At 47.9% G+C, this 27,401-nt stretch overlaps 7 protein-coding genes across 10 annotated transcripts; 4 read left to right on the forward strand and 3 right to left on the reverse strand.

Moving 5' to 3' along the window:
- Window positions 1-2,984: 2,984 nt before the first annotated feature.
- On the reverse strand, window positions 2,985-17,652 carry LOC117590929 (calcitonin gene-related peptide type 1 receptor). Of its 3 annotated transcripts, none has more exons than XM_034283968.1 (10): window positions 17,544-17,652; window positions 5,745-6,049; window positions 5,239-5,596; window positions 5,053-5,143; window positions 4,888-4,979; window positions 4,699-4,825; window positions 4,525-4,626; window positions 4,181-4,299; window positions 4,004-4,077; window positions 2,985-3,939 (listed from the first exon to the last, which is right to left on the reverse strand). In XM_034283968.1, the coding sequence occupies exons 2-10, from the start codon at window positions 5,950-5,952 to the stop codon at window positions 3,560-3,562; spliced, it is 1,551 nt and encodes a 516-aa protein (XP_034139859.1). In that variant the 5' UTR covers window positions 5,953-6,049; window positions 17,544-17,652; the 3' UTR covers window positions 2,985-3,559. The 3 variants fall into 3 exon arrangements, with proteins under 3 accessions (XP_034139859.1, XP_034139861.1, XP_034139860.1); XM_034283970.1 differs by lacking the exon at window positions 17,544-17,652 and adding an exon at window positions 8,031-8,251 and having other exon boundaries at window positions 5,745-6,025; XM_034283969.1 differs by lacking the exon at window positions 17,544-17,652 and adding an exon at window positions 8,031-8,113.
- On the forward strand, window positions 9,366-10,582 carry LOC117590934 (heat shock protein 60A-like). The gene is made up of 2 exons (XM_034283975.1): window positions 9,366-10,226; window positions 10,293-10,582. Exons 1-2 carry the CDS (start codon window positions 9,438-9,440, stop codon window positions 10,569-10,571), a joined length of 1,068 nt encoding a protein of 355 aa, XP_034139866.1. The 5' UTR covers window positions 9,366-9,437; the 3' UTR covers window positions 10,572-10,582.
- Window positions 11,128-12,423, forward strand: LOC117590931 (mucin-5AC). Its single transcript, XM_034283972.1, has 3 exons — window positions 11,128-11,421; window positions 11,490-12,115; window positions 12,185-12,423. The coding sequence occupies exons 1-3, from the start codon at window positions 11,136-11,138 to the stop codon at window positions 12,344-12,346; spliced, it is 1,074 nt and encodes a 357-aa protein (XP_034139863.1). The 5' UTR covers window positions 11,128-11,135; the 3' UTR covers window positions 12,347-12,423.
- A 774-nt stretch (window positions 17,653-18,426) lies between the features above and the next one.
- LOC117590936 (mucin-5AC) lies at window positions 18,427-20,485 on the forward strand. Its single transcript, XM_034283977.1, has 3 exons — window positions 18,427-18,686; window positions 18,747-20,050; window positions 20,113-20,485. Exons 1-3 carry the CDS (start codon window positions 18,434-18,436, stop codon window positions 20,395-20,397), a joined length of 1,842 nt encoding a protein of 613 aa, XP_034139868.1. The 5' UTR covers window positions 18,427-18,433; the 3' UTR covers window positions 20,398-20,485.
- Window positions 20,486-21,220: 735 nt separating this feature from the next.
- LOC117590928 (mucin-5AC) lies at window positions 21,221-24,530 on the forward strand. 2 transcript variants are annotated; one of them, XM_034283965.1, is made up of 3 exons: window positions 21,221-21,664; window positions 21,721-22,877; window positions 23,301-24,530. In XM_034283965.1, exons 1-3 carry the CDS (start codon window positions 21,229-21,231, stop codon window positions 24,426-24,428), a joined length of 2,721 nt encoding a protein of 906 aa, XP_034139856.1. In that variant the 5' UTR covers window positions 21,221-21,228; the 3' UTR covers window positions 24,429-24,530. The 2 variants fall into 2 exon arrangements, with proteins under 2 accessions (XP_034139856.1, XP_034139858.1); XM_034283967.1 differs by having other exon boundaries at window positions 21,721-22,532; window positions 22,977-24,530.
- LOC117590935 lies at window positions 24,469-25,463 on the reverse strand. Its single transcript, XM_034283976.1, has 2 exons — window positions 25,323-25,463; window positions 24,469-25,260 (listed from the first exon to the last, which is right to left on the reverse strand). Exons 1-2 carry the CDS (start codon window positions 25,323-25,325, stop codon window positions 24,655-24,657), a joined length of 609 nt encoding a protein of 202 aa, XP_034139867.1. The 5' UTR covers window positions 25,326-25,463; the 3' UTR covers window positions 24,469-24,654.
- Window positions 25,464-25,664: 201 nt separating this feature from the next.
- On the reverse strand, window positions 25,665-27,052 carry LOC117590930 (mucin-5AC). Its single transcript, XM_034283971.1, has 2 exons — window positions 26,479-27,052; window positions 25,665-26,416 (listed from the first exon to the last, which is right to left on the reverse strand). The coding sequence occupies exons 1-2, from the start codon at window positions 27,023-27,025 to the stop codon at window positions 25,707-25,709; spliced, it is 1,257 nt and encodes a 418-aa protein (XP_034139862.1). The 5' UTR covers window positions 27,026-27,052; the 3' UTR covers window positions 25,665-25,706.
- Between the last annotated feature and the right edge of the window lie 349 nt (window positions 27,053-27,401).

The raw sequence follows: 27,401 nt of genomic DNA on the forward strand, positions 1-27,401 counted from the left end.
ACCAATAACCGCTCCAGCAGAGCAAAATGTGGCGGGAGCTGCGAGCGCAAATTGAAAACACCAAATTTTTAAATATAAACGATGTAACATTTTTTAAACAAAGATTTATAGTAAAATTTATTGAAATATATATATATATATATTGATATATAGATGTGTGTGTATATACATATACACAGTGCGGCAGTTTGGCGAGAAGGACTAACAAAGATTTGCAAAATAGTACGGAATACATGTCAGAGAAATACGCGCAAAAGACAATGTGAAATACATTAAAAAAATACCTTTAGAGAAAGGAGGAAACACACAAAAACCGAACTGCTTCAATGACAAACGAGAAACGGGTAATGAAACCGATAACGAAACCGAAATAAATAGATATCATGAGATGACCAGGAATCGAAATCCCCTAACGCCAAACACAGAGGCTCTAGGCTCAGGGCACAGATCAACGTTCCAGACTTGGTGCAGCTTCGGGGTTACCCCTCGACTAGCCTCCTAATACTAACTACTCAATACTCGGCAGTGTAAGCAACGTGGATTACTCAAGAGATAAGCGCATAAGGGCCATAAGTATACAAAAATACTTACTATTAACCGCCGCATCGCAGCAGCAGTCCCCACCCAAAGGGCTCCTGCGGGTGTGAGTGTGTGTCATTCACAAAAGCAATATTAAAATGTGGCACGTGTCAGATACTGATGTAGCTCGGACCCGGACATGGACGTGAAACATTGAACGTGAACGGAACGGAAGTTGTACAAATCGGAGCTCAGAGACTCGGGTCACATTCATTCACAGAGTTTGCACGCATAAGTGCTTTCTATACCATTTACCTAAACATTTATTAACTATCGAATATTAGTATCGTTTATTGGTTCCATTATAAACACACACACACACACACACACACACACACACATGGATGTTTGTGCTTGACTACAATTACAATAGAGCGAAAAAGAAACGGCAAAAAGTCATACCTAAAACCGAACCCAACAATGAAAATCATCAACTAAGCATGAAATGCATTTAAAAGTTAAATACAACAGATAAATATTTATGAATCTATATGAAAATATACACATACATATTATATATACATACATACTTACCCATGTAAATGTCTACTAATATGGCCAGAGAAATACATAAGCTCCCAGGCAAAACACACAAAGTCCGAGAGTTGGAGAAGCGACAAAATGTCAAAGAATATCAGATACAGAAAAACATCACAATTACCAACGCCTCCCGAGCCCAGGCAAACCATCAACTTCCAACATTTGTATTGATATACACTAAAATCTAGTCACGTAAGGCGATGTCATCGATACAATCTAAAAGTCTAAGCTAAATGGAGCAGAATGCGAAAGTATGTATGTATGTATGTATATTGTTCATTTTGCATGCAGATTAGCGAAAGTAAAAACGTTTAATTTAGTCGATAAGAAATGCGTTAGCTGCGGGGAAACACACAGATCAAATCAAGAGCAAGCGGACAGGCCAAAAGCAAAGCGAAAATACAAAATTCAAAAAGAGAAATAAATGCCCGCCAAAGGCAAAACCACACGGTAAACTGTAGCCAAGCAGTCCAAGCAGCGCACTGCCTGTGCAGTGCGCACAAGCAGTGCAAGCAGTAAATGGTAAATGCACTCCTCGCAAGCAATAGAGCTGCTTACAATGAACAGAATATAAAAATGTTGAACAACTTGCATCGAATTTGAGCATCAAAGTTGAGAAAATAAGAAACAGGAATACAATTAAAAATATACGTAGCCGCCAGTCAACGGAACGCGCCCAAAGAATATATAGATTTAACTTAAACTAACGAACAAAACCAAACCCAGAAGGAAAACAAAATATTTAAATTGGTACCCGTTATACACATATATAGAACATACATATGTACGTGTGTATGCAACAGAAACAGCCACAAAAAAGACAAAAACCAAAAAAAAAAAAACGATGAAAAACCCAAAACAGAACTAAACTTCAACTCTAAATGATTTATTGTCTATTTTATTGTGTATGCTAATTATGATTGTCTATAGCGTATCGCATCGTAACGTACATATACAATATACTTTTGTGCAGATCTGAGGCCAGCACAGATTTATTATACTTACCCAATTAGTTAACCGCATACCGCATATCCGTGTACTTATCCTACTTTACGTATCTATACTTATGCTTCATAGCCATCGAGTAGGACTTGAGACTTATTTGTACATCACCTCCTCCTCCTCCTCCTCCTCCTACATCAGCAATCAACAATCAGCAATCACCAATCAAAATCACATTCAAAACCCCAAACTGGAGCAACAGCTACAGTTCTCACTCATCGTATTTACACATGAAATGTCTAAGGATGTCATGGATATGGTCTGTGGATAGTCACATGCCATAGATACAGCCCACACACACACACACACACACATACACACATACACAATGCGAAGGATGCCGAGGTGACACACAAATTTAGATGCATATTATTATATAACTTATAAATGGCAAAAACCAAATCGAAATCGAAATCGAAATCGATATCGATATCGAAATCGTAAGCAAGGAAGAAGGAACGTAAATTTTACTATACTCGTACTCGTACGTATAAATTATATGAATGTATGTATAATTATTATTCCATTTGTATTTTATTGTACGTCTTAGTTTTTGTTCAAACGCTCTTTTGCTCTTTCATAAACAAACAAACAAAATCCAACAAAAACAAAAAACAAATGAAACAAAAAAAGAAAAACCAAAAAGCCGGCAAGCAATGGTATACAAAATAAAAATATGACAAAACGATAACAAAAAAATGAAATAAAATTGAAGGAAAACAAAACAACAAAAAAAAAAAAAACAAATTACCAAAAAGAGAGTTTTTTTTACGCCCTCCCAAAGGAAATGTTCGCTGCTGGTTAAGTTGGTTTATTCACTACGTTAGAGTGCTGCAAAGTGAATATAATATATCTGGCTGAACTACAGTGACATAACATACATATATATTTATCGTTTATCATTATGATTATGAGATAGAGCAAAAAAAAAACGATATTTTATTCCTTTAGGTACACTCGAGTACGTACATATGTGGGTATTTGAGAGGCCTTCATCCTCGTTGGATCGGTATTATGCATAATTTTGTATGATTTAAAATCGTATTGGTTTCGAGAATGAGACTCATCTTCAGAGACATATTATTGGTCGGGTACTGCTTGCTGCCTTGGTGCGGGCACTGCTTGCTGCCTTGGTGCGGGCACTGCTTGCTGCCTTGGTGCGGGCACTGCTTGCCGCTTGCAGTCGTCAAATACTTCAACTGATAATGCTGCTGGAAGTCGGTTATTTCAATGATTTCCCAGTTATACTCAGGACCAACTAAATGTGAGAGAGTCCTTGGGGTGAAACAATAAATGCAGTTGGAGGATCTCAGAAAGAACTTCAAGGAAAGCGGCAGATCGCTGGATAAATCTCCGTCAAAATCTTTGCTCTGCCATTATGTCCGAGTTGTTCGGCTGGATGCGGACTCTGGGTATGCTGTTGCTGATGCGATACACCTTAGACGCCCAGCTCACGACTGGGCGTGGTTGTGGCCAATTGTCCAGTATTACTCCCTGCCGGCGGTGCAGCCACCAGAGTGGGCACCCATTTGTTGAGAAGCGTCCGCATGGCGAACGTGACATCGTGATTGGCGAAGCAGAACAGAAACGAGACGACAAAGCCCTGCAGGCTGACCAGAACGACAGAGAGCAGCTGATAGAAGCGATCCAGTTGTGTGCCGGCATCGGGGCGATAGGGCAGCAGAAAGTGCTGCAGCCCGAACAGCGGCACCAGAATGATGGTGGCCCGCACGGCCTTGCGTATGGCCAAAGGCGCAGGCTGGGCCGACTGTGGATGCAACTTTCTCACAATCACACGCAACACATTGATGAGAAAGACTGCAAGGATGTTTGGATTGGAATATACAATAGAAATACCCAATTATAACTCTTTTCTACATACTGAAGCTGGCCAGCAGAGAGAGAGTTATGGGCACCGAGAAGATCCACAGGAAGAGGCTGTCATTGATCCAGCAGCTGCAAAGGGGCAAACAGAGATTATGTGAGGCAGGCCTTGTTGGGCAGGGTTGGGTAAGGATACAGAGCTGGAGTGTTCATTGGTTAGGTAAGAGTCACTCACTGTTCATTGTCGGTGCTGCTGTAGTGCCTGGCCGTGCCATAGAGCAGCGCCACATGAAGCGGGCAGAGCCAGCTGATGATTTTGAACCAGCGCATAACAATGGTGTCCTTGACAAAGACCTGGCAAAGAAACAAGACACAGAGAGGGAGAGCAGTTTGCTTGCAGTTGCGACTTGCTGTTCACACAAATTAAGGACAAAACAAGCTGCAGGCAGCAGCAAATCACATTTAACATTCACTGCAAATGCTCATGAAGTATGCAAAACTTGCTGGAAATTATGGTGATTTGCATGTGAATGCACAAGGAAGGAAGCACAGAGGAGGAGAGAAGCAAGGTTGACTCACCACAACGAGAACCAAGTGCAGATGCAAACCCTCACAGAACATCCAGAAGTAGTTGACCAGCATGAAGTAATGCACCACAAGATGGAGACCGATGCACCAGAGCTGAAAGGAAAGTGATTTGACTGGATGGTCGGAGTGGTCGGAGTGGTCGGAGTCTCTGTGGCTGGAACTTACCGGACTCTCGGCTATGAGCTCGGGCCGTTCCACAACCAGGCGATACCAGAGGATCCAGGACACACAAGTGCAGGCCAGCGAGGCAAAGAGATGGACATGAATGCGAATGCGAGTGCAGCGCAGGGATCTGCAAGGGACAGTCAGTCACTCAATTGTCCGCGGCAAAGGCAGCGGCCAGACTTGACTTACTTGAAGCCCAGAAATATGATAATGGAGATGAGCAGAGCCAGCAGGGAGAGTGCGTAACCATTCACATACAACTCATTGATGAACTGACGAAACTGCAATTGGCAATTGGCAATTGGCAATTGGCCAGCGTTAATGCTGCTCCTGCTAGCTGGGCGGACAACTCACCTCCAAGTCCTCGTAGTCCACACAGTTGGTGTAATTGGACCAGGTGAGGTTGCTAACCGGATGCCGAAACCAAGTGCCGTTCTCCAGGCAGCTGTGAATCGATCGAAAGTATATTTAACACTCGAATAACCGATCGATGGCTCAGCAAAGTGGAAGTGGGCATATTTTGTTGGGCATTTAACTCACGTCTTGTGGGCCAGAAACTTGCTATTGAAACCCTCCACGAAATCGGGACAATATTGACTCAGAACGGTGCCTGCTGGGGTTCGGGGCCAGCACAGATATCCATCGAAGTTCAGTGGACAAAAGAGGCTGCTGCCGCTGGCCCTGCTGAGATTTGCCAGCTTCTGTTCCTGCTGTCCCTGCTGCTGCTCCTCCTCCAGATGCGCGGACATTGTGGCAGTCAGGATGGTGGCATAGAGTTCATTATTAGCTGCCGATGCCTCGTTCACACTCTGCATATCAATGCTGCCCTCATTGAGGACGGCATTCTCCAGATATCGCGGCACAGGACTAAAGTTCTGCGGCACCTCCACCTCATAGTCTGCGGCATGAAAGGATGATTGTTGATTTGAGTTGAGTCGAGTCGAGTCGAGGCGACTTGGGAATATGCTGCCATGGGGAATCACGTACATCACTCGTACTGGGTGTACGAGTGTGTGTGTGTGTGTGTGTGTGTGTGTGTGTCTAACCTGTTGCCAGTCCCGCTGGGTCCTCGTCCCCATCCTCGAATGTGTCGTTCTGGTAGCGATAGACGCACTCGGCATACAAATGCTTTAAAAATACTCGCAGATTATCCTGGGACTGGGGCTGCGGCTGCTGCTGGGGCTCTGGAAGGTGCTGCCCTGCTGTCGCTGCGGGGGAAGCTGCTGCTGCCTCCAGCTGGGAAACTGTCGTCATATCTCAAAGAGGGAGATGGCTCCGAGCTGGCTACTGGCTGCCCGTTCGTGTGTGCCGTGGTAATTTGGTTAAGCTTCAAAGAGTTGAGCCACAGATACTGAAACCGAAACAGATGTACATATAAGCTGAGAGTGTGGAAATTCTGTGTGTGTGTGTCCCGACCACAGATGACCCCCCAGCGAAAGACCATCGAAGTGTTAGAGCAGCAACCTTGAATGGAGCTTTGATTGCATCGTCCTCAGAGCACTCCCATGCCCCTCCATGTGTGCTGTAAATCAGTTTATTGTCTAATTAATGCCAGCGTTTAAAGGAGCTTAATTGCATTTAGTCACAAAGCAAATGCCACAGGGCAAAACACATTTGAAAGTGCACTGCACATCGCTCGGTAAAAGTTGTCGCGGGAATGCCGTGGGGGGGGAGAGAGATGCACACACATACCTACATGGAGATACACTTGTGTGTGTGTGTGTGTGTGTGGGATGAGCTACGCTGCAAAGTTCTGGCCTAACTCGGTTATATTTTTAATCAAAACTCATTTCGCTTGATTGAGTTTTAACAGAAGACTCAGCAACAGCAACAGCAACGGGAAAAGCAAAAGCAAACCCATCCACGATTCAGCTTCAGCTTCAGTTGGTGCTCCTGGTCCCGAATGTGGCAAACAAAAGAAAAACTTGAATTTGAGGACTTCATTCATTACAGCTTGTTGGACAGTTTTCAGGCGCAAGCCCAAGAGGAACAGGAGGCAAGTTGACATGTTGCAAGTGTCAGTGTTTATGGGCAGCAACAGCAATTAGCGCTGGTCGGCGGGCAATGGCAGCCATTGTGGCTGCAAATACCTGTGTGAGGGTCCTGCCTTAATGAGCATTCATTGCGTTCCGTAGCCGCAAGCCTTTCGCCATGTGTCCTCTGTGTCCTCTGTGCCCCAAGTTAAATAGAAATCATTGCATTTGTCAGGTCCAGGGCAGCGGCTTTGAGCTGACTTCTTCATAATTGGGTCTTATATTGCCATGGCGCACAATTCGGAGCTTATGCAAGGAAATTGCACAGCAAATACTGTAGAAGAATCTTACTTATTTCCATATAAATTTGCTATATTTAAAATAAATCTCTTAAGCATGAAATTGCGCTGAGAACTCAGTTGAATGTTTGCTGGAATCCATATTGGTAAGGTCTGTTCTTGGCTCCTTTGCCAATAATTGAGGAACTTCTCACTCTCTCTCTCTCTCTGGAGACGCACATTAGCAGGTCTCATAGTTGCTTTTGCGAAGCCTTCGATGAAAGACAATAATTGGAAACGTTTGCCGGCATAAATTATGCATGGAAATGGAAATTTATTGTCAACAACAGGGCCAGTACGCCAAGAGTACAGCTGTAAAGGAGCAAAGAACAGGCTCAGCAGCCTCTTCCCCTGCCGCCTGAAACTGATACAAAATGGCCAACAGTCGATGGCAGTGGCAGTGGCAGTGGCAGTGGCAGTGGCATTGGGGGCTGAAGCAATAATTATGTGTACACATGCTGAATATTGATGATGAATTGTGTTTTGTCTATCATCAATGAGGTTAATGATGCCGACTCCACTCCCCCACCGGAGTGTGCAGTCGGAAACGGAAATGCCAGCAGGCAGCCAAACAGACGGCTCCTAGTGGAGCATTGACTAATATTTTATTATGTTTTGTATGGCAGCCCCAAATGCAATTATTTAAGCTCGCTGGCCTCCGATCTGTGCGGATTTGACGCTGATTTGACGCTGCTGTCCGCAAAAGTTGCCAACCTTGCAAATAATTGCACTCATTTCCCGCGCCATCACCGTGTGTGTGTTTGTGCTCCAGGGAGAACTTTTCCGACTGGGAAAATGCCAAACAATTATTTATTTGTTTACAGCAGGAAAGGAATCATTTTGGAATATGTTTTTGGATATGAAAGTCCGTCTCCTGCTGCGAATTATGAGCTGGCGAATTCTACAAATATTTCCTTGGCAATTACCCCACAAAAAGCAAAAATCTAAGTTCATTTTCACTTCATCACAATTAACAGATAGAGAGGATGGATGGACAGAGGTGTGCTGAGAGATCACTTACATGACGGTTTCGTCTATGGCAACGTCGGAGCCATTTGAATAATATTTCCACTCGATCTGCGGCCACCTGCTGGCTTCATTTAATCAAACAAAACTTTAGTGCCCCGTCTATCGCACGTAACGTACAAACAAGAAACCACAAAAAACTTTTGAATAAATAAAACGGAAGAAAAAGCCGCACAAATAAGATAAATGCGATGCCGCTCCGCTCTTACCAGATGCCGACCGTGCGGCAGGGCGTTCTAGTGGCAAGTGGCCAAGCAAGAGGCACGGTACGGCACGGCAAGGCAAGCATCCCGCGAGGAGCGGCGACATGACCCGACACGAGTCGACATAAACCCGACACGGCCCACCCGGCCCCGGCCCCGACCCCTACCAGGCAGGCACTGGCGTATCTGTCGTGCGCCTACACTGCGGATGTGTGCTCTTGGCAGATGAAATCTTCTTGGATGCCATAATATTTGTCCACTGCTTTGCACGATGAGTACTGCTTGCAGGGAGAGCCTCAAGCTGTGGAGGAGATCTGGTTCGAAATCCTCCACGCCGAGCAGCGCTTCATGGTCTATGATTGCAGTAGCTAGATCCGAGCTAAATGTAACCATTATGTATGCACTTTCGTGGTTATGTGTGTTCATGGCAGCACTCTCGATGGAGCGTTGGCTGGCACTGCTTCTTTTCTCTCTGTGTTGCCCGCTCTCCCGCTCTCACACTGCTTGGTGCGCAAGGCCAAGCAGTGGCTGTGGGTTTGATGGGCACGACTCCAAGCAACAAGTTGGCATTCGCCTGCTGGCCAGGCAGCGCACTTCCTTGCTGCGACACCAAATTGCTCGGCAATATGTCTGCTGTGGGCGTCTAGCAGTTGGAAGTACGCCAAACAGGGCGTGGACAGTTGCGGTGAGCTGTGGAGCTGTGGAGCTGTGACAAACAAATTGCCACTCGTGCTGGGAGCGAAGGGCAGCGTTTACTTAAGGCATTTCAACGGAAAGGTACGGTACGAGTATGATGATTTGTCGTGCATCTCACATCTCACATTGATGCGTTCACATTCAGCTGGAGCCACTTATGCGATTTAGATGTTCATTTATGCCGCAGTTTGTTTTGGCGAACGTTGCCGTGTGCCCATTAAATATTTCATCCCTTATGCCATGGGTTTTGGGCATATCACGTATAAATTATGAATAGTTCTTTGTTACATTATCTTATCTAAAATGCATTTCCAATTAGCAGCTGGACGGCCGAGTGTTTATGTAGTTTTTCCGTATGTAAATCCTTTGCCTGGCCCTTTTTGTCATTCGTTTGGCAGCCCTTAGTTGAATGTACAAACAAGTAAATTACATAGTAACATATTGCTGGAACTCCGGACGGAACAACTCGACACAAGGCATAAGTAATATTATTTGAGCAACAAATGAAGACAATAGCAAAAATGCAAAAAAAACTTTCGATGCTGCTTGGCCGTCGTCTGCCGACTGTAAGGCGCTGCCGACCACAGCCACTCGATGAGGAGCAGTCGGTGGCCAGTTCATTGCTGAAAAAACTCGACATGATTGGCAGCCAGCTGGTTCAGGACATATTGAGCGGCGTGCACCAGCAGGCTGGCGGCCTGACCACTGCCACAATTATGGGCCGAGCTCTTATAGATGAAAGCAATGAATACATATCGAGGGGCGCCGATCCCAAGCAAATTCGTGTCGGCCTCATGGCAGCCGTGGACGAGGTCATTCGTCAACTCAATGCCATGGCACGACCCATCCATGTACCATCCATGCAGCTGCTTCGCGTGGCCATCACATCGGCGCAGGGGGATCGGGCCATTGGTGGCCTCATCTACCAGGCCATCAAAAGAGCTGGACTGGAGGGAGACATCTCCATAAAGACCACGAACACGGCCGACGTGGAGTTGCGTTTTTCGTACATGGACGCTGATGCTGCAGAGCCTGCACCATCGCGCATCTGCCATCTCGACAGATGGGTGACCATCCCCGCAGTGGACACTCTGCTGTCGCAGGTCTATGCCGTTGTCTTCTTGGTCGGCGGTTCGAGCGAGGCGGACAAACATCAGAAGAAGAAACTCATCACTGACGCCGTCATGCGAACGCGCGCTGCCGTCGAGGGAGGCCTCGTGCCGGGCGGCGGCACTGCCCTGATCCGGTGCATGAAGCCTCTCGATAGCTTGATGGTCGATAATAAAGATCAGGTAAGCTGGCCACGACTGCTTCTGTTACTCTGCCACAACTCATGTCAACTGTCTGCGGCTTCCCAGCGACTAGGCGTGAGGGCCGTGCGCCGAGCACTACGCATGCCCTGCTGGACCATTGCACAGAATTGTAACATCGATGGCAGCCAGGTTGCACGTGTTATGGAGGAATACCGCATGTGCGAGGACTTGGGCTTCGATGTGGTGTCCGGAAGGTGTTGCAGCATGTCCGTGCAGGGCATAATGGATCCCACCAAGGTGGTGCGCTCGGCTGTCACGAATGCCGCCGGCATGGCCTCGCTGCTGATCACCGACCACGAATTTGTCTCTGAATCTGATAACTAGTTGCGCTTGTGCCTTCCAACAGACTTATTATATTTTTACCACAAGCAAAACAGTTTTATGTTTTATATGTTCAAATCTTGGCGCCAAAGTAAAGCAGTGAAAGCAGTAAGGACAGCGCGAAGCAAAGTACATTTGAAAGCAGTTCAATCTGCAAACAAACACAAGACAAGCAGTGCTACAGTTATCATAACGGTGTTGCAGCTCAGACGATCGGCGCTTAAAATGCGAGTGCGAGTGCGAAAGAAAAAAAAACTAAGCAAGCAGCGAAGTTTTTGTGTGCGGTAACTGGGCAGAGTGTCGCACTCTCTGGGCGCACGTTTCGTGGCGATAAGTGCGGGATGGTAGTTGGAGAGTTAAGCGGCGGAAGGTGATGTAAAGAGCATAATCATGGTCCGGGGTCCGGGGCTGACAAGGCAGGCACGTAGCGCCGTCCCAGCAACAGTCCGGGCAACTATCGGGCACTGGCTTTGGGTTGGATTGAGTTTGGGTTTGGGTTTGGCTTTGGCTTTGGCCATAAAAGGCATAAGCGCTGCCAGCATAGACATCAGTTCTCTCCCAAACACCATGTTCCACTCCAAGCTCCAGCTGTTGCTCAGCGCGACAAGTGTCCTCGTGGCCGTGGCCGTGGCCCAGGTCCAGGCCCAGTACGATCTCTATGGGGATCTGTCGTATGGCGGGGGCTCGGCGGAGACGCAGCTGGACTATGTGTTCACGGATAGCGACTACGATGCCATCTGTCCGCCCGGCGGCAGTCCCGTGTGCGCCACGGATGGCCGCCAGTACCAGCGCTTCTCCAGCAAGTGCCGCCTGGACTCGCACAACCTCAAGCTGCTCTTCGCCGGCAGTCCCGGTGAGTCCTGCACGTGCGGCTCTCAGCCCGAACCCATCTCACTCTCTCACTCTCTCTCTCTCTCTCAGAACTGACGCAAACGGAGCTCATCTACTGCTCCTCGTACGCTGCTCTTGCCCCGTCCCCCTACTATCTGCGTGGTGGTGCTCCTTCGCAGCCCGCCAGCCACTACTCGGGTGCCGGCTCGGGCTCCCAATCGTACGCCTATGCGGCGGCCCATGGCCCCTATGGCGCCAAGGCCAGCGCTGAGGCGCCCGGCCCGTACCTCATTCCTTCCCCTCCCCGTCCAGCGTACAAGCCCTATGGCGGTGCGTATTCTGCAACGACTGCGGCACCGGCTGGCGGCGCCACAACGACCAAGGCAGCCCCCAAATATCCCCCTAGGTATCCGCCCAGATATCCGCCCAAGTATCCCACTGTAGCCACAACTTCAGCGGCGCCAACGTCCGTCTCGACGGCGGCACCTACGGATTCCACCACTGCAGCATCCACAGAAGTAACCACAACCTCTGTTGCCACAGATGCAACCACAACCACGGAGTCAACCACGGGTTCAACCACCGATTCAACAACCGATTCAACCACGGACTCAACCACGGACTCAACTACCGATTCAACCACGGACTCAACCACCGATTCAAGCTCCTCTTCAACCTCTGCTGCCACCACGGAATCCACCACCGCTGCTCCATCCGTAAGTGTCAAAGTCTGACTCCACACTGACATTTTCCCGAAGCTTCCCTAACGCTTGCACCGCTTTCAGGGTGATATTGTGATAACGGAGGTCAATGGCGGAGTTACCACCACCACCACCGTGACGCCTGGCACCATCGACACCTGTCCCGATGCCTTTACCAGCCTGACCGTGCTCCTCAATGGAGTGACGACCACTTTGAGTGGCTGCAAGACTGTCACAACCAGCTGAGGAGTGCAGCAGAGCGCAGCAATCAAATTATAGATCCCAAAGTACCTTCAAATAATTCCAAATCCGATCCGATCCGATTCAATTTTTGTGTAATAAAACTATCTATCAACAGTAACAAAAACCCATAAACAAATCGGGAAAAACGGCAGCGGGAGAGTGCGTGCCAATTGAAAGGGAAATTCGGTTTGGTGGAGTTCCATCAACGCACATCTTCCCCCACATTTTCCAGCCTTCCTCCCCACACACCCAGAGAGCAGGTGTGTTCGCTCTGCCGCTGCTTTTTTTAAGCAGTTTGCTCGCTTTTGTGTCCGCTTATCTTTTCACAATAAAACGGCATTAAAAGCTTAGAGCAACAGCAACAAAAAATCAGGCAAAATGCGCGCAAACAATGGCAGCGGCGTCGGCAGCGGCGTCCTTTGTGTGTCCTACTAGAGCGTGTCCTACATGCCCGTTCCGAGCGGAAGCGGAAATTAACAAATGCCCCGGGCAACACTTTGCATCTGCAAACAGCAGTGACAACAAAAGCAAACAACAACAGCCACGCCCCCCCCTTGGGCACCGCCGCCAAAATAGCCATTTATATTCAAATTGTTTTAGCCCGGCTCCGATTTTTGGCCTACAGAAACATCCGGGGGTTTTTTTTCCCCTGGTTCTTTTATTGTTTGCTTTTTGTTGTTTCGCTTCAAGTGGAACAAAGTTTAATGTGGAAATCTGCTTAATTAAATAATAAACATTTAATTTGAGGTGCAATTTCGGGAAACATTCGGGAAAAAAAACCCAAAGGCCCACCAAAGGGCCGCACATTTTGAGTTCTCTTTGGGTGAATTTCGGTGAATTTATTAAAGGAATTGAGGCATGAATTCTGACTAAATTTTGGCTGGAGTTTCATCCATGCTCTGGCCATGTTTCAACGAGGATATGGATGATCCAACTGCTGCCGAAAGTGCCAACAATTCGGGAGTTATCTTCCCTATACAATATATATCCAAGAACTGGGCTCAAATTTCTCTGCTTGCCACGTTCTAGAATGCCAAAACTTTTGCATATTTGTTTTACATTTTGCTGATTTCGCCAAAAGAGTGGCCGAACAATTGAATGAACACTTTGTTCGTGCCCAGTCCGGTCTGGCGCGATTCTCTTGCACTTCTTCCCACTACCCCCGGCAATGCTGGTGTAAACAATGAATGGAGCGGGGCATAAAAAAGAGCAACAAGTGGAGCATGCTGAACGGTGCGATTTCGGGCAAGTTTTCTCCAAGAACTTTAACTACGCTGTCCATCTGTTGTTCTGCCTCTTGCTTACATAATTTATGAAATAAATAAATATTCTTTGTAGTGTTTGTTCAGTCCAGCATACCCCTTGTTGTTGCACCTTCTCGTAAACAGAATGCGAGACGCTGAAACGTGAAAGACAGCTGCAGCCCCGGGCGATAGCTGACACCAGATGGTAGATGGTAGATGGTAGATGGTCGTCGCAGTCAGATGCCAGTCTGTGGCTCAACTTTCTGAGCCAATTATTGACACGCTGTGGCAGCTCGAATAAATCAAAATCGAGGCTAAACCGCTGGCGAAGCTGAAAATGGACCCGGGAGCAGGAGCAGGAGCAGGAGCAGGAGCAGGACACGGGTCGCCCTGTCTGTCTTGAGTTACGCTGATTTTTAATAAATTTCAAGTGGAACAAGATTTGTGGCGGCTTAGATCTGTGCAAATATTTTGCCTGGGCGCCACGCCCACATAAATCAAATGCCCGAACACCGCCTGCGCCACTCGAGTGAGATTTGGGATGCCTTTGATTATTTTGAAGGCTTTTTTTGTTGCGGCCCCTACGCCTGTCCCTGTGGCTGTGTGGCCCGAATTGATATTTATGGCCGTGAAATCGGCTTATAACATTAGCCATTCCTCTCGACTACCCACTTGCCGCACTCCACGCACTTACTCGTATATTTATATTATTTTTTCTATATATATCCATTGGGATTGACTGTTTACCATTTATACCGCGAAATCCAAATCGCATTCAACGGACAAGAACAATGTGTTGTGTGGCGTTATTTTTATTTGGATTTATTCATGCTCGTTTCGCACCTGAACCTGAACTTGGCCGCGAAAGTGTTCCACGGCGAAGAGCTGCCTGAACGGAGGCCACAACGGGAAACGGGCAATCCAATTAGCCGTAGAGCAATCGAATAGTCGAATAATCGAATCGAATGATTAACTGCCTTCAATTTGAGTGGGCATTCGGGTTTCGGTGTCTGCACACACACAAATTATGTCAAATTAATTGCAAAAAGTCGAACGAGCCTCCATATTCATGAGTTTCAATTAGCGGGGAAACCTTATCACCTAAAGAGGCTTATTCATTGGCACAGGGAGGATCAGGTGGAAACTTAGCACAGTCTTTGGCCCTCTGCACTGCCCCAATGGACATGTTTACAAAGTCATAAAGACTGCACTTTATGAATCTCTTCGTTAGTTTTGCTCTATTGGGCTATATTGGGCGTATTTATTTTCTTAGTTTTCGTTTGGGTTTTTAATTCAAAAATGTTTGTTTTTCCAGCGCCATGATGTATGGGATGTGGACGTGTGATTATTATTTATAATAAGTTGAGGAGCAATAAGTAACAAAAAACTTGCTCTTGGCTCTCAATCAATTATCAGTGCTTATGGCCATGAATATGGCCATCAATTTGGAGTGCTTTCAGTGTGGGAATTATCATAAAAAATATTATAGAGCGAGAGCGAGAGCGAGAGTGGGTCCCGTAAACATGTTTGCAAAATTAATCAAACGTCTCGCTGACAGCTGAGGGAGCGTCGCTGGCAAAATAAATTAAAAATACATAAAGCGCTCAATTACGAATATTCTCTGTCTCTCTCTCTCTCTCTCTGTACATATATTTAATTCGTGCCGGCGACCAGCAAAGGACACTCGAACAGCACAAAGGAGAAGCATCAGCAATGGCAACACTGGCAGACCGACGGACCCCACAGTGTGGGAACATCGGAGGGTGCACCCAAATGGAATCCAATTTCCATGTAATTTTTGTGTGTGTGTGTGTGTTTTTTTTTTTCGGTTGCCCTCTTCCTATTTTCTGTTTCGTTGCTTTCCGAAATTTTGATGTTTTTTCTGCGGGTCGGGCATAAAAATTTAATATGCTCCCAAAAGTCGGATACAATAAAATGCGCAGCTCCATGTCAGCACGAACATGTTTTAGTGGCTGGTGGGACAAGTAACTTCAATTTGAATCATAAAGCCAGCCACGGCTCCTCCAAATTATGCCGTAAAAGTGGCGGAAAACAACAAGCAAACTACGACACTTGAGACACGATTTTGTGGCCGCCCCCCCGACAAAACAGAGGCACGGACAGTTGCCTCATTAGTTTCACGCACTTGGCGGACACTTGGAGTGAAGACAGCGGACAGCGGACAGCGGACAAGAGATAATAGAAAACTTTAAGAGCTGTTCCATGAAATGGCATGAGATTCCAGATTCTCCTAAAGATATTCAGCAAAGGGTTTCGGACATAAACTGTTAAACGGAAGGATCATAAAGAATATTTCCCGAAATTTAAGAGCTGCACAGGCTATAAATCAAGGAGCGTGTCTCTTCCACAATAAACATAATCCTCGACTAGGAGTAACTGAGCCTAAAGCCATATGTCAGTCTGTGTTTTAGTTCAAATTCGAAGGAAAAGCTGACGCTAGTTGAGCGTTGTGTTTAGGTAAATTCTAATTTGGCAAATGTACGAGAAGGATGAGTGAAATATTCTGGAGAAAGCCACTTTCAGCAACAGATTAAAGATAAACGGCAACACGTTTCGAGCTATGCTCTTTGGCTCTGGGGTTAAATTCGAAATGCCTGTCGGGGTGGAGGCGGAGACACCAAAGTTGGGTGCACTTTTTGGGGAGGGGCGGCGGAGAGCACAAGTGTAAGCCCTTTGATGAAGCGCTTGTCATCAATGTATTTGCGGTGGAACTGTCACATATCAGGGGGGGAGACTCTTTTACTGTCACTTGTCATGTACATATGTATCAAATATGTGATATATGTGGCCAAAGTTGCCTAAGGAGTGCCTAAAGACCACCGACTAATGAGCAATGTTGCTGTTCCAGCTGTCAGAAGAGCTGCCGAAATGACTGGCTTGTACGTGTATGCCCGCTGCCCCATAATGTGTGCCATGGGGTGGGAACAGTCGAAGCTTTCTTATAAATCAGCTGGCAATGGCATGTGCATAATTTATGGCCCGCTTTGGGGCGGAGTGGCTGCCGTTGCAGTTTCCTCACAGTCATTGTCTGGGCTGGGGCGTTGCCTTCCTTCTAACGTGTGTCTGGCTGTAGCTTTGCTGGCTGGCCTGTTCCTACGCTTACGCTGAATCCATACCACACGCCAGCAAAAGCCGGAGGCAGCTGCTAATTGAAACACAAACCGCAGTCTTAAATGAACAAACAACAGCAGCAGCAGTAAGCAGAAGTAAGCAGACGCAAGCAGGAGCGAGACAAGCAGTGGCCACAGAAGCAAGCAGTGGAGTTGCGGTAGTTGGTGCCGCGGGTATGCCACAAAGGGAAATGGTAAGCGCAGCAAAGGGAATGGCAGATGCCGCGGATGTGACAAATTCTGAGAATGTCCAAAATATATATATAATATATAAAAGCATAGAATATAAAAGAATACAACAACCATGATGCTGCTTATACGAAAGAAAGAACTGGCAAATGCCGCAAAGCGCAAAAAGGGAAAGGAAAACAGATTAATGTAAACATTTTTGAGAGACTGCAGAGCTTTGGGACAGCAGAGCTGACCAGATTGATAAATCCTCTCCTTTTAGATGGGTAAATACAGACATGCAGGGAAATACTTAAGGGCGGGCATTAAAAAAAAGGCACACGCTCGCATTTATGGGTTGCCTGAATAAATCATATCCAATGCATCGACGATTTGTGTACATTGAAGCCCAAAAAGTAAACACAAATTAAATGTGAGTCTGTGTGTCAGACGTCTGTGTGTGACAATCCGCATTTGGCATCGGATCCACTCGATGCCGCCTGGAGTGTTTGACAGCGAAGAGTCTCATCTCTCAGTCTCATCTCAGAACAAGCGAAATAACACGAAAAAAACACGCGACAGACGGCAAAGAAGGCAACATTGATTCAATGACGTTCGCAATTAAATATAAATCACTATTTACTGAAATCTGTTTACCTCAGATCCGGGGGGCCATGTGCATGTGTCCGCGTCTGCTTCCCGATTTACGATGCCTCCCGAATTTGGCGCGCCAAAACTAAAACTCACAAAAATAGCAAACGAGAAAGAGATGCGCTCGCATTGGCGACCGTGCGGTCCAGCAACCAGCTGGGAAGTGAAGCCCCCAGAAGGATGCCGGGGGCTCCTTTCCATATTGTCAGCATTGTCAGCTGTACACTGCTTTCCGTTATGTTCACTGCTTGTGAACTCTCAGCGTGTGGGAACTGCTTACTGCTTGCTGCTTGCGCCCATTGCAACAGAATACCGCAAAAGTTGACTGCTTTAAACGCAGTGCTTGCGCAGTGCTTCTAGAACTGTAAAAGTTCTCCTATTGCCAGCTCTGTTATTTGGTGGCGTGTGAAAATGAAAACTTCAAGCAGCTTTTCGAGCACTTCTTCTTGGGGCTTTGCACTGCTTCATTTCCGAAGCTCAAGAAAGCTCTCCGAAGCGGAACAAACAAAAAAAGAAACACAAGCAGTCACATTTTTGCTTTTGCTTTCCACAAAAAAAAGTATCTATAATCATGAACTCTTTTTTGCGTACGCAAATTTCCTGTTTTGATCTGTGTTGGGACGCACCTGGCTGTATCTGAGTGACTGACAGGGAAACCGAGACTGGAGACTGGAGAACCGGCGAATCGGAGACGAGACTTAGGCTTGTGGCGCTAAGTTTACAATTGAAAGCGCATTTTGGGCACGTATGTTTGCCGATAGCCGGCCGCTGTCTGCTGCCGTTGCTGCTGTGGCTGTAAAAAAAAGAAGATTCGGACCGAGTGGTAAAGAAGCTGGCGGTATAAATAGTCGGCGGAGTGTCGGTTGACCGCATCAGTGACAAACAGAACATTCACAATGATGTCTGCCATTGCCTTTGCCTGCTTTGCCTTGGTGCTTCCAGCTCTGACCCTCTCGCAGGGCTACTCGGTGGGTTACTTTCCGGGAAGGCATCAACAGTACGATCACCAGCCGACGGCCAGCCGGCAGTATGACTACGGACACTGCGGCGGCCGTGTGTGCGCCTCTAATGGGTATCGGTACGCCAGCTTCGCCAATATCTGCCGCCTAAACGACTACAATCTTAGACTTGTCTTTGCTGGCCATGCAGGTAAGTCCTTGAATGCCAAATCCTCCGCAAGTGAGTGAACATCTGTCCTTTCTTGCACAGAATTTGTCGAAGTGGACTCGATCTACTGCCAGCAACCCCCCAGAGATGTGGACTACTACTACAGACCGCAACCAGCACCAGAGACACACCGTCCAGGCTATTCGCCGCACGTTCCCTGCATTCCAATGACCCGGCCCCAAATCGGAGCCCAAGCCATCGCTCAGTCTGGGAATGCTTTTGCTTTCAGTGGATATTCTTCGCCAGCTTTGCCATACTGGCTTTTCAAGCCTCCCACCTCTCCTACCGGGCCCCTTTCTGACAGCAAAATCTATTCCTATCCGGCGCCCCACACGAGCAAGCGACCTGTGACCTACTACTACCCAACAACAACCACTAAAGCTCCCACTACGACCACTGAAGCTTCTACAACGAGTACCACCAATGATCCTTCAACAACCACCCTAGCTCCTACGACAAGTACAACTAATGATCCTTCAACGACAACAACTACCGAAGCTGCTACGACAACAACTACGGAAGCTCCTACGACGAGTACAACTAATGATCCCTCAAGTACCACTGCTGATCTTTCTACAACAACAACTACCGAAGCTTCGACAACAAGTACTACCAATGATCCTTCAACAACAACAACAACCGAAGCTTCTACAACAAGTACTACCAATGATCCTTCAACAACAACAACAAGTACCGAAGCTACCACGACGACTACCACCATTGTTCCTTCAACAACAACAACTGCAGAAGCTTCAACAACGAGTACAACTAATGATCCTTCAAAAACAACAACTACTGAAGCTCCTGCATCGAGTACCACGAACGACGCCTCAACAACAACAACTACCGAAGCTTCGACAACAAGTGCTACCAATAATCCTTCAACCACAACAACCACCGAAACTTCCACGACGACAACAGCTAATGATCTTTCAACAACAACTACCGAAGCTTCGACAACTAGTACCACCGATGATCCTTCAACAACAACAACTACAGAAGCTTCTACGACGACCACAACTAATGATCCTTCAACAACAACAACTGCAGATGTTTCCACGACGACCACAACTAATGATCCTTCAACAACAACAGCTGCAGATGTTTCCACGACGACCACAACTAATGATCCTTCAACAACAACAACTGCAGAAGCTCCTACGACGAGTACAGCTAGTAATCCTTCAGCAACAACAACACCAGAAGCTTCCACGACGTCTACCACCAATGAGCCCTCTACGACAACAACAACCGAAGCTCCTACGACGTCCACAACTAATGATCCTTCAACAACAACAACCACCGAAGCTTCTACGACGAGTACCACCACAGAACCCGACTCTGCCGTAAGTTCAGCGATACAGTTGACCCCAAAATATCCCGCAATTTAATGCAATTTATTCCATAGGTGGATCCAGTGATCATTCAGATTACAGGCCCCAACGGGAGAGTCCTGCGCTTGGTCCTCTCCGACCTGGCAGCTGCAGGAAGCACTTGCACTGAATCGTACACCCTGGACGTAACCAGGGGATCAACGGTGCTATTTCAGCTTACTGGTTGCGCGGATGCTGAGAGCACAACCACGGCTGGAGTCGCCAATGCACTTTTAAGCGCGTCAGCCACAACCCCCAGAACCAATCCCCCGGCCTACTTTATGTATCATACATCCACCAGAGTTATTCAAACCCGATGAAATTCACGAACAAACATACCCAACAATCTATAGCCGAACAATACATTTATTCTACACTTGCAAGCAAATAATGATTATGAATTTGTGAATTCCTGCTTTGGGCGTGTGTCACGTTTCCACAGAAGCCTGTGACACAGTGCGAAGGGTGAAAAAACACAGCTACTACATGAAACTGATTTAGTATCGTGTTAACGTGATATTTTGGCAATTAAAAAGCCAAGCACGTGAAGTGCAAGTTGGGAATGCATTTGCGTATCTACTTTGGTTGCAGTTCAAGTTCTCGAGCAGCTCCGAGATACGCTCCCCAGACAGCTGTTGAGTTTTGGCACTGCTTACTCATAATCCCAACTCACCACAGCGCATCTTTGCTCACCTCGCCCGCACCACTTAAGTGCTTGCATTGAAGTCGGTTTTGATTCACAGAAAAGTTCACACAAATTTTCACATGACTCAAGGCCACACCACAGCACCGATAACCCAACTGCAATTTCATAATGAATTAACCAGAAGAAGAATAGCCAACAAAGAGAGTGAGAGAGGCAGCGAGAGGGAAAGAGAATGAATGCTAGAAGAGCCATGAGCCAGCAGTCTGGCCATTGATATGCATAATGTAGCGCAATAATAATTATGAGTAGCTGCAAAGTTTAGCTCTATAATAGCCCCCAAATAGAGCCAGTGACACGTAGACATTGCAATGGTATGAGGGCATTGATGACGCTCTGCCCGATCGGGCTTCGGGCTTCGGGCTTCGGGGATGGTGCTTGTGGTGGCTGGTATAAAAGCTCAGGCTGGGCAAGGTCACAGCATAGTCAACAGTAAATCGTTCGCAAAATGACAACAGCCTTGAGTCGTTTCGGTCTGGGTCTGGGCCTGGGCCTGTGCCTGCTCGCCACCATCGCCCGTGGATGGGACTACGCGGCGCCCTACTCCGACTACGCGGCGCCCTACTACGCGGCACCCTATTACTTTGCCCCGCCGCGCTACGACATTACGCCCTGTCCACCCACCGGAGAGGAGAGTGTGGTCTGTGCCGTGGCCCCGGGCGCCCAGCCAGCGACCTTCCCCAGCCCCTGCGAAGTGGATCGCTTCAGCCGCCAGACGGGCGTTGCATGGCAGATCATCTACGAGGATAGGTGCGACGAGATGGAGGACTGTCCGGAGATCTGCAACGAGGAATACAGTCCAGTCTGCGCCACATTCCGCTCCTCCAGGCGCACCTTCAGGAACTACTGCGAGCTGCTGCTGGTCACCTGCCGAACAGACCATCGTAAGTACTCGGGCCCCTGAGGCTGGGAATTATAATCATTTGTGTCTTCCATGCAGGATGGAAGATGATGCATCCCGGCACTTGTGACAGCAGACTGCCGGGTCTGTACTCGCCACGCGCTCGGACCTATAATCCCTACGCCATGCACGCCATCCAGCCATCGTCGCCCTATTACGGATCCTACGGCTCCTATCGACCACAGAGATTGAGGAGGCCACAAACGTCGATTGTCTCCCCGCCACCGCCTTACAAGGCGGCAGCGTACGAGCCATACGAGATTTCATGGGACAACCTGCCCACCGAGTACGAAATGAAGCAGACCTCCACAAAGGCCTATGCAACGACTACCCAAGCGCCAGAGACAACCCAGGTTACCCAGGAAGCGGTAACCACTGAGGCGACAACCGGGTCTCCGACTGCCACACAAAGATCTGCGAGAGTTTTAAGCGTAAATGCCGTGGCCATAGACAATGAAACGACTCCGGAGACTACAGAAACATCAACGGAAACCAGTTCCACAGCCACCCCGACACGGTATCAGCCATATCCATATTACAGTCCGACCTCCACAACAGAAGGAGCATCCACCACTGTCAAGCCCCAGGGACGGTCTATAAATATCAATGCCCTTGCAATAGAGAATGAATCGTCAGCAGAGCCCACCTCTACAGCATCCTCAACGACCCAAGAGACATATCCAGCCTATCCCATCTACAACACTACTGCAACTCCAGAGCACGCTACAACAACTGCAAGACCTTCGACACAATCTACCCCGACTGCTACTGAGACAACAGAGGAAGCCTCCACAACGGTCAAGACTGCTTTGAAATCCCTAAGCGTAAATGCTGTGGCAGAGACTGAAGATGTTACCGGAACCACAGAGAATACAACAACGGCAGAAAGCTCGACAGCTGCACCTTCAACATATGAGGCTTATCCATCCTATTCAGCCTCCAAGTCCTACACCGACTCTTCAGCATATCCCTCCTATAGCCCCACAGCTACTGAGACCACAGAAGAGGCATCCACTACTGGCAAGACAGCACTCAAATCTCTAAGTGTAAATGCAGTGGCTCAAACTGAAGAGGATGTTGCAGAGACCACCCCGGATCCAACAACTGAAGCCAGCTCTACAAAGGCACCTTCTAGCTATCAGACTTATCCATCCTATTCGCCTTCTCCATTATATCCATCATATCCATCCTATTCACCTTCCTATAGCCCGACTGTTACCACAGAAGAGGCATCCACAACTGTCAAGACAGCTTTGAAATCCCTAAGCGTGAATGCTGTGGCAGAGACTGAAGAGGATGTTGCAGAAACCACACCGAATCCAACAACGGAAGAAAGCTCGACTGTTTCGCCTTCCACATATGAGACTTATCCGTCCTACTCGGCTTCTAAGTCATATACCGACTCTTCAGCTTATCCCTCCTATAGCCCGACTGTTACCACAGAAGAGGCATCCACTACTGTCAAGACAGCTTTGAATTCTCTACGCGTGAATGCTGTGGCAGAGACTGAAGAGGATGTTGCAGAAACTACTCCGAATCAAACTACGGAAGAAAACTCTACAGCTGCACCTTCAACCTATGAGACTTATCCGTCCTATTCAGCCTCCAAGTCCTATACCGACTCTTCAGCTTATCCCTCTTATAGCCCGACTGCTACTGAGACAACAGAGGAAGCCTCCACTACTGTCAAGACAGCTTTGAATTCTCTACGCGTGAATGCTGTGGCAGAGACTGAAGAGGATGTTGCAGAAACTACTCCGAATCAAACTACGGAAGAAAACTCTACAGCTGCACCTTCAACCTATGAGACTTATCCGTCCTATTCAGCCTCCAAGTCCTATACCGACTCTTCAGCTTATCCCTCTTATAGCCCGACTGGTACTGAGACAACAGAGGAAGCCTCCACGACTGTCAAGACAGTTCTCAAATCTCTAAGCGTGAATGCTGTGGCAGAGACTGAAGAGGATGTTGCAGAAACCACACCGAATCCAACAACGGAAGAAAGTTCGACTGTTGCGCCTTCCACATATGAGACTTATCCGTCCTACTCGGCCTCTAAGTCATATACCGACTCTTCAGCTTATCCCTCCTATAGCCCGACTGTTACCACAGAAGAGGCATCCACTACTGTCAAGACAGCTTTGAATTCTCTACGCGTGAATGCTGTGGCAGAGACTGAAGAGGATGTTGCAGAAACTACTCCGAATCAAACTACGGAAGAAAACTCTACAGCTGCACCTTCAACCTATGAGACTTATCCGTCCTATTCAGCCTCCAAGTCCTATACCGACTCTTCAGCTTATCCCTCTTATAGCCCGACTGCTACTGAAACAACAGAGGAAGCCTCCACGACTGTCAAGACAGTTCTCAAATCTCTAAGCGTGAATGCTGTGGCAGAGACTGAAGAGGATGTTGCAGTGACGGAAGCCACATCTGTGGAGCCCAGCTCCACTGTTTCTACGCCAAAGAACCAGTCCTATCCATCTTATACAGCTACTCCAAGTAACAGAACTACCGATGCTCCGAAGACAACCGATGCCTCAGTGTTTAGGGTAAATGCGGTGGATGTAGATGATGGCCAGAACCCTTCGGCGGCAACGGGGCTGTCAGTGTCATCAGGAAAGGCTCCGAATAATACCATCGTGGATTATGTGTCTGGAAAAGATGGCGAAAACAAGCAGCACATTCGGGTGTTCAACACTGGGAGCCAAGGCAATGTGATTATATTTAACATAAATAACAACTAATCGAGTGCTTTGAATAGCCTCAAAGAACTGAATTAGATAATCCGTTTTATTAGTTTATTGATTATACATTTTGTAACAACAATAATACATTTGTCGTCGTGTTCCCTAACCAAAGTGCTATTCTATATAAGATCTGTTGGGGGTTTAACTCTTCCACCGAGTGTTGTTGTTATCAAATTATGTCTTTGATAATATTAGTGGGAGCACCGGGAGCTAATAATTAAAGTTAGGATAGAAGAATCCATTTGTTGCGTTCTCGGTCGGAGTCAGGGAGTTGCTCCTGTGGCCATTGGGGCATGTTGAGGAACTCTTGCTCTATGTAGGTCAGGTACGGCGAGTGCCATTGGATGGAGGAGGGAGGGCCCTTCTCGCGGATATCTGAGGATATATGGCCGACAAATCGTATGGCGTCTGACGGGTGCAACGAAGCACTGAGTTGTTCAGCGACATGCACAATCAAATAATCAACGGGCCGATTGTTGAAGTACAGAACGCAAGCCAATTCCAGTAATTTCTCGAGCAACTGCTCTTCATACATGATTTCCATATTATTGAGATGGATATTCCACTTCAGTTCCCTTAACATATTGGCACGATGAAGCAGATGGCGGCGCCTGCGCCATGTGAGGGTCCACATATCGTTGGAGTCTGTCAGTCCATACTCTTCATCTTTCAGATTTGCAGCGTAATATGTGTGGCAAGTGAACAATTCCTCGATATAACACTTGTCCATATTCACGACAGCCAAGCACCGGAAGTGTACAGAGGCAGAGGCCGACGATGTTGCTACACCAGCGAGTAGCATCAAAAGAAATCCAAAGACGAAAGCGTGCTAGGGGGGCCAAGACATAAGCAGATTGTTTACAGCAGATACTCAAAGTTCGTAATGCTCACCATTTTGATATATTTTTGAATCGTCAGGTTTGTTGGAACTCGCTGCGAAAATTGTGTTGGGAAGTTGTTACGTTCCGTGTGATGCTGAAAATATCTTTACTTCGGAATGATATCTAGGCAGTGTTGAGGTTATTTCCAGCGCATGCTATGCCACTGAATAGCATAAATGAAAATGTTTGTCATTCAATGACATTTACAGCACGTGGCAACTCTTTCAGGGTTTTCAGCGTTTTCAGGGTTTCAGGGTTGCTATAGATCGAACTTCCGATCCAATTTCCGTTTGCTGACAGCCGAATTGAATGCAAGCAAATGATTTTTTTGAGCAATTCTTATTCTTATTCCAAATAAATATTAAATGTAAAAGTCAATCAGTTTTCTCAGCTCTCAAAGTGGCTCTGTTCTATCCATTGCAGATATATCGGTGGTTGAGTCGTCACCCGGGCTAGCGGCAGTCTCTGTGGTTGCAGCTGGGCTGCTGCTTTCGGTACTCATCCATGGCAACTCTGTGGATGTGGAGGTGGTGGTGCTGCTGCTGCTGCTGCTGCTGCTGCTGCTGCTCGTCCAGACCATTGGGGCAGCTGTCGTAGTGCTGATTATTGGAATTTGCATGGGCTTTAGAGTTCCTGTCTTTGGTGTTGTGGTCGTCGTTGTGGTAGTGGGATATGCATCGGTCACACGGCCCACGCCGGGCACAAACATTGAGAGCGTCGAGTCGGTGATCTCGCCATAGTCGTGTCCCACATCGTCTATGTTGTAGACACTGTAGGCATCCATGGCTCGCGATACGGACACCATCTGATTTCCGGAGCTCACCATCTGACGGAATCGAAGTGGAGATGCCGTGCTGCTGCCGATCGGCATCATCTGTGGCGTCTCCGTCGTCGTCGTGGTCGTCGTGGTGCTTGTCCTTGACGATGGCTCGGACAGCATTACATACACTTTGGGACGACCTGTGCTGCCTGTTGCGTGTGCGGGTGCGGGTGTGGATGCGGTAGCGGCTGATGGCCGCTTGCCCTTGTTGCGGCGCGACTTCTTCTTGCGCCTGCCCTTGGTTGCGGGTGCAGGGCAGGGTCCGGCGTGCAGGATACGCATTGCTATGGATGGCACATGGGTGAAACATTAGTCTAAGTCTTTGATATCTTTTGCTGCCACCCACCTTGTCTGCTCTGGCACTCGTGCTGTCGCACCTCGCACTCGTTGGGGAAAGTTGTGGGTGCTCCCATCTCGGCCACGGCACAGACGGGCCGCTGGACCTTCGTGCACTTCATGCTCCTGCATGTGGGCTGGCATCGCTCCAGCTCCGTGGGCTCCAGCTCTGTGCCGTACTGGAACAGCATCTTCATGTTGTGCGCCTCCAAGCGGCAGTCGTTCTCGAAGTAGAAGTGATCCGTGCCATTCGTGGCGCAGACGGGCACACCGCCCGAAGCGCACTGCGGCTGGTAGTCGACATACTGGATCTGAAGCGAACCCACACCACCCTCACCCGCTCTCGCACCCTTCCCTGTGGGATCCTGGTCGTGGCCAATGCCGGAATCCGCCAATATCTTCGCATACTGGGCACTGGAGTAGTGCAGATCATTAAAGCGCCAGTTGGCAAGTGAAAAGGGCCTGCTCGCCGCCACAGCCTTGAGGTTTAGGGCCAGCAGCAGGATGCCCAAGGCCATAATTCGATGAAAGGCTTCACGCTGCTGATGTTGCTGCATCTCGGATCGATCGACTGTGCACTTTCTCTGACGCTTCAATGGCTTTATAGCAGAGCTCCCGAGCAGCGCAGTCGGCACGCGCAGAGCGTAAAAGCTTCGTGTGGCTTCGGCGGCCTATGCGCTGAGAAGCGTCGCAGCGGCAGAGAAACAACTTCGTGTGGCTCCATTCACAATTGCTCGTCCGCGCGCAGCGGCAGAGAAGCACGAAACGTTTTTTGGCTTCGTGTCTGTTTGTCTGTGCAAAGCTCTGCTCTAAAGCTCTCGCGGCTATCGGCTATCGGCCACGTGCTTCTGCATTTTTTTCTGCATTTTTCCACCGTCGCCGCACGTATCGCAGCTGAGGTGCATTTTTGCTGCGGCCGCTGCCTCCACCCAC

This window comes from Drosophila guanche, unplaced genomic scaffold (genome assembly GCF_900245975.1).
Source record: "Drosophila guanche unplaced genomic scaffold, DGUA_6, whole genome shotgun sequence".
NCBI classification, from domain to species: domain Eukaryota; kingdom Metazoa; phylum Arthropoda; class Insecta; order Diptera; family Drosophilidae; genus Drosophila; species Drosophila guanche.

Coding starts and splice junctions, on each gene's coding strand:
- LOC117590930 (XM_034283971.1), bottom strand. CDS start 27,025: ATGCAGCAACATCAGCAGCGTGAAGCCTTTCATCGAATTATGGCCTTG. Junction 26,417..26,478: donor CGAGTGCCAGAGCAGACAAG/GTGGGTGGCAGC, acceptor TGCCATCCATAG/CAATGCGTATCCTGCACGCC.
- LOC117590928 (XM_034283965.1), top strand. CDS start 21,229: ATGACAACAGCCTTGAGTCGTTTCGGTCTGGGTCTGGGCCTGGGCCTG. Junction 21,665..21,720: donor CACCTGCCGAACAGACCATC/GTAAGTACTCGG, acceptor TCTTCCATGCAG/GATGGAAGATGATGCATCCC. Junction 22,878..23,300: donor CATCATATCCATCCTATTCA/CCTTCCTATAGC, acceptor AAGTCCTATACC/GACTCTTCAGCTTATCCCTC.
- LOC117590929 (XM_034283968.1), bottom strand. CDS start 5,952: ATGACGACAGTTTCCCAGCTGGAGGCAGCAGCAGCTTCCCCCGCAGCG. Junction 5,597..5,744: donor CCCAGCGGGACTGGCAACAG/GTTAGACACACA, acceptor TTCATGCCGCAG/ACTATGAGGTGGAGGTGCCG. Junction 4,300..4,524: donor TGCACTTGGTTCTCGTTGTG/GTGAGTCAACCT, acceptor TTTCTTTGCCAG/GTCTTTGTCAAGGACACCAT.
- LOC117590934 (XM_034283975.1), top strand. CDS start 9,438: ATGAAGACAATAGCAAAAATGCAAAAAAAACTTTCGATGCTGCTTGGC. Junction 10,227..10,292: donor TGGTCGATAATAAAGATCAG/GTAAGCTGGCCA, acceptor GCGGCTTCCCAG/CGACTAGGCGTGAGGGCCGT.
- LOC117590936 (XM_034283977.1), top strand. CDS start 18,434: ATGATGTCTGCCATTGCCTTTGCCTGCTTTGCCTTGGTGCTTCCAGCT. Junction 18,687..18,746: donor TGTCTTTGCTGGCCATGCAG/GTAAGTCCTTGA, acceptor TTTCTTGCACAG/AATTTGTCGAAGTGGACTCG. Junction 20,051..20,112: donor CCACAGAACCCGACTCTGCC/GTAAGTTCAGCG, acceptor TTTATTCCATAG/GTGGATCCAGTGATCATTCA.
- LOC117590931 (XM_034283972.1), top strand. CDS start 11,136: ATGTTCCACTCCAAGCTCCAGCTGTTGCTCAGCGCGACAAGTGTCCTC. Junction 11,422..11,489: donor GCTCTTCGCCGGCAGTCCCG/GTGAGTCCTGCA, acceptor TCTCTCTCTCAG/AACTGACGCAAACGGAGCTC. Junction 12,116..12,184: donor CCACCACCGCTGCTCCATCC/GTAAGTGTCAAA, acceptor CACCGCTTTCAG/GGTGATATTGTGATAACGGA.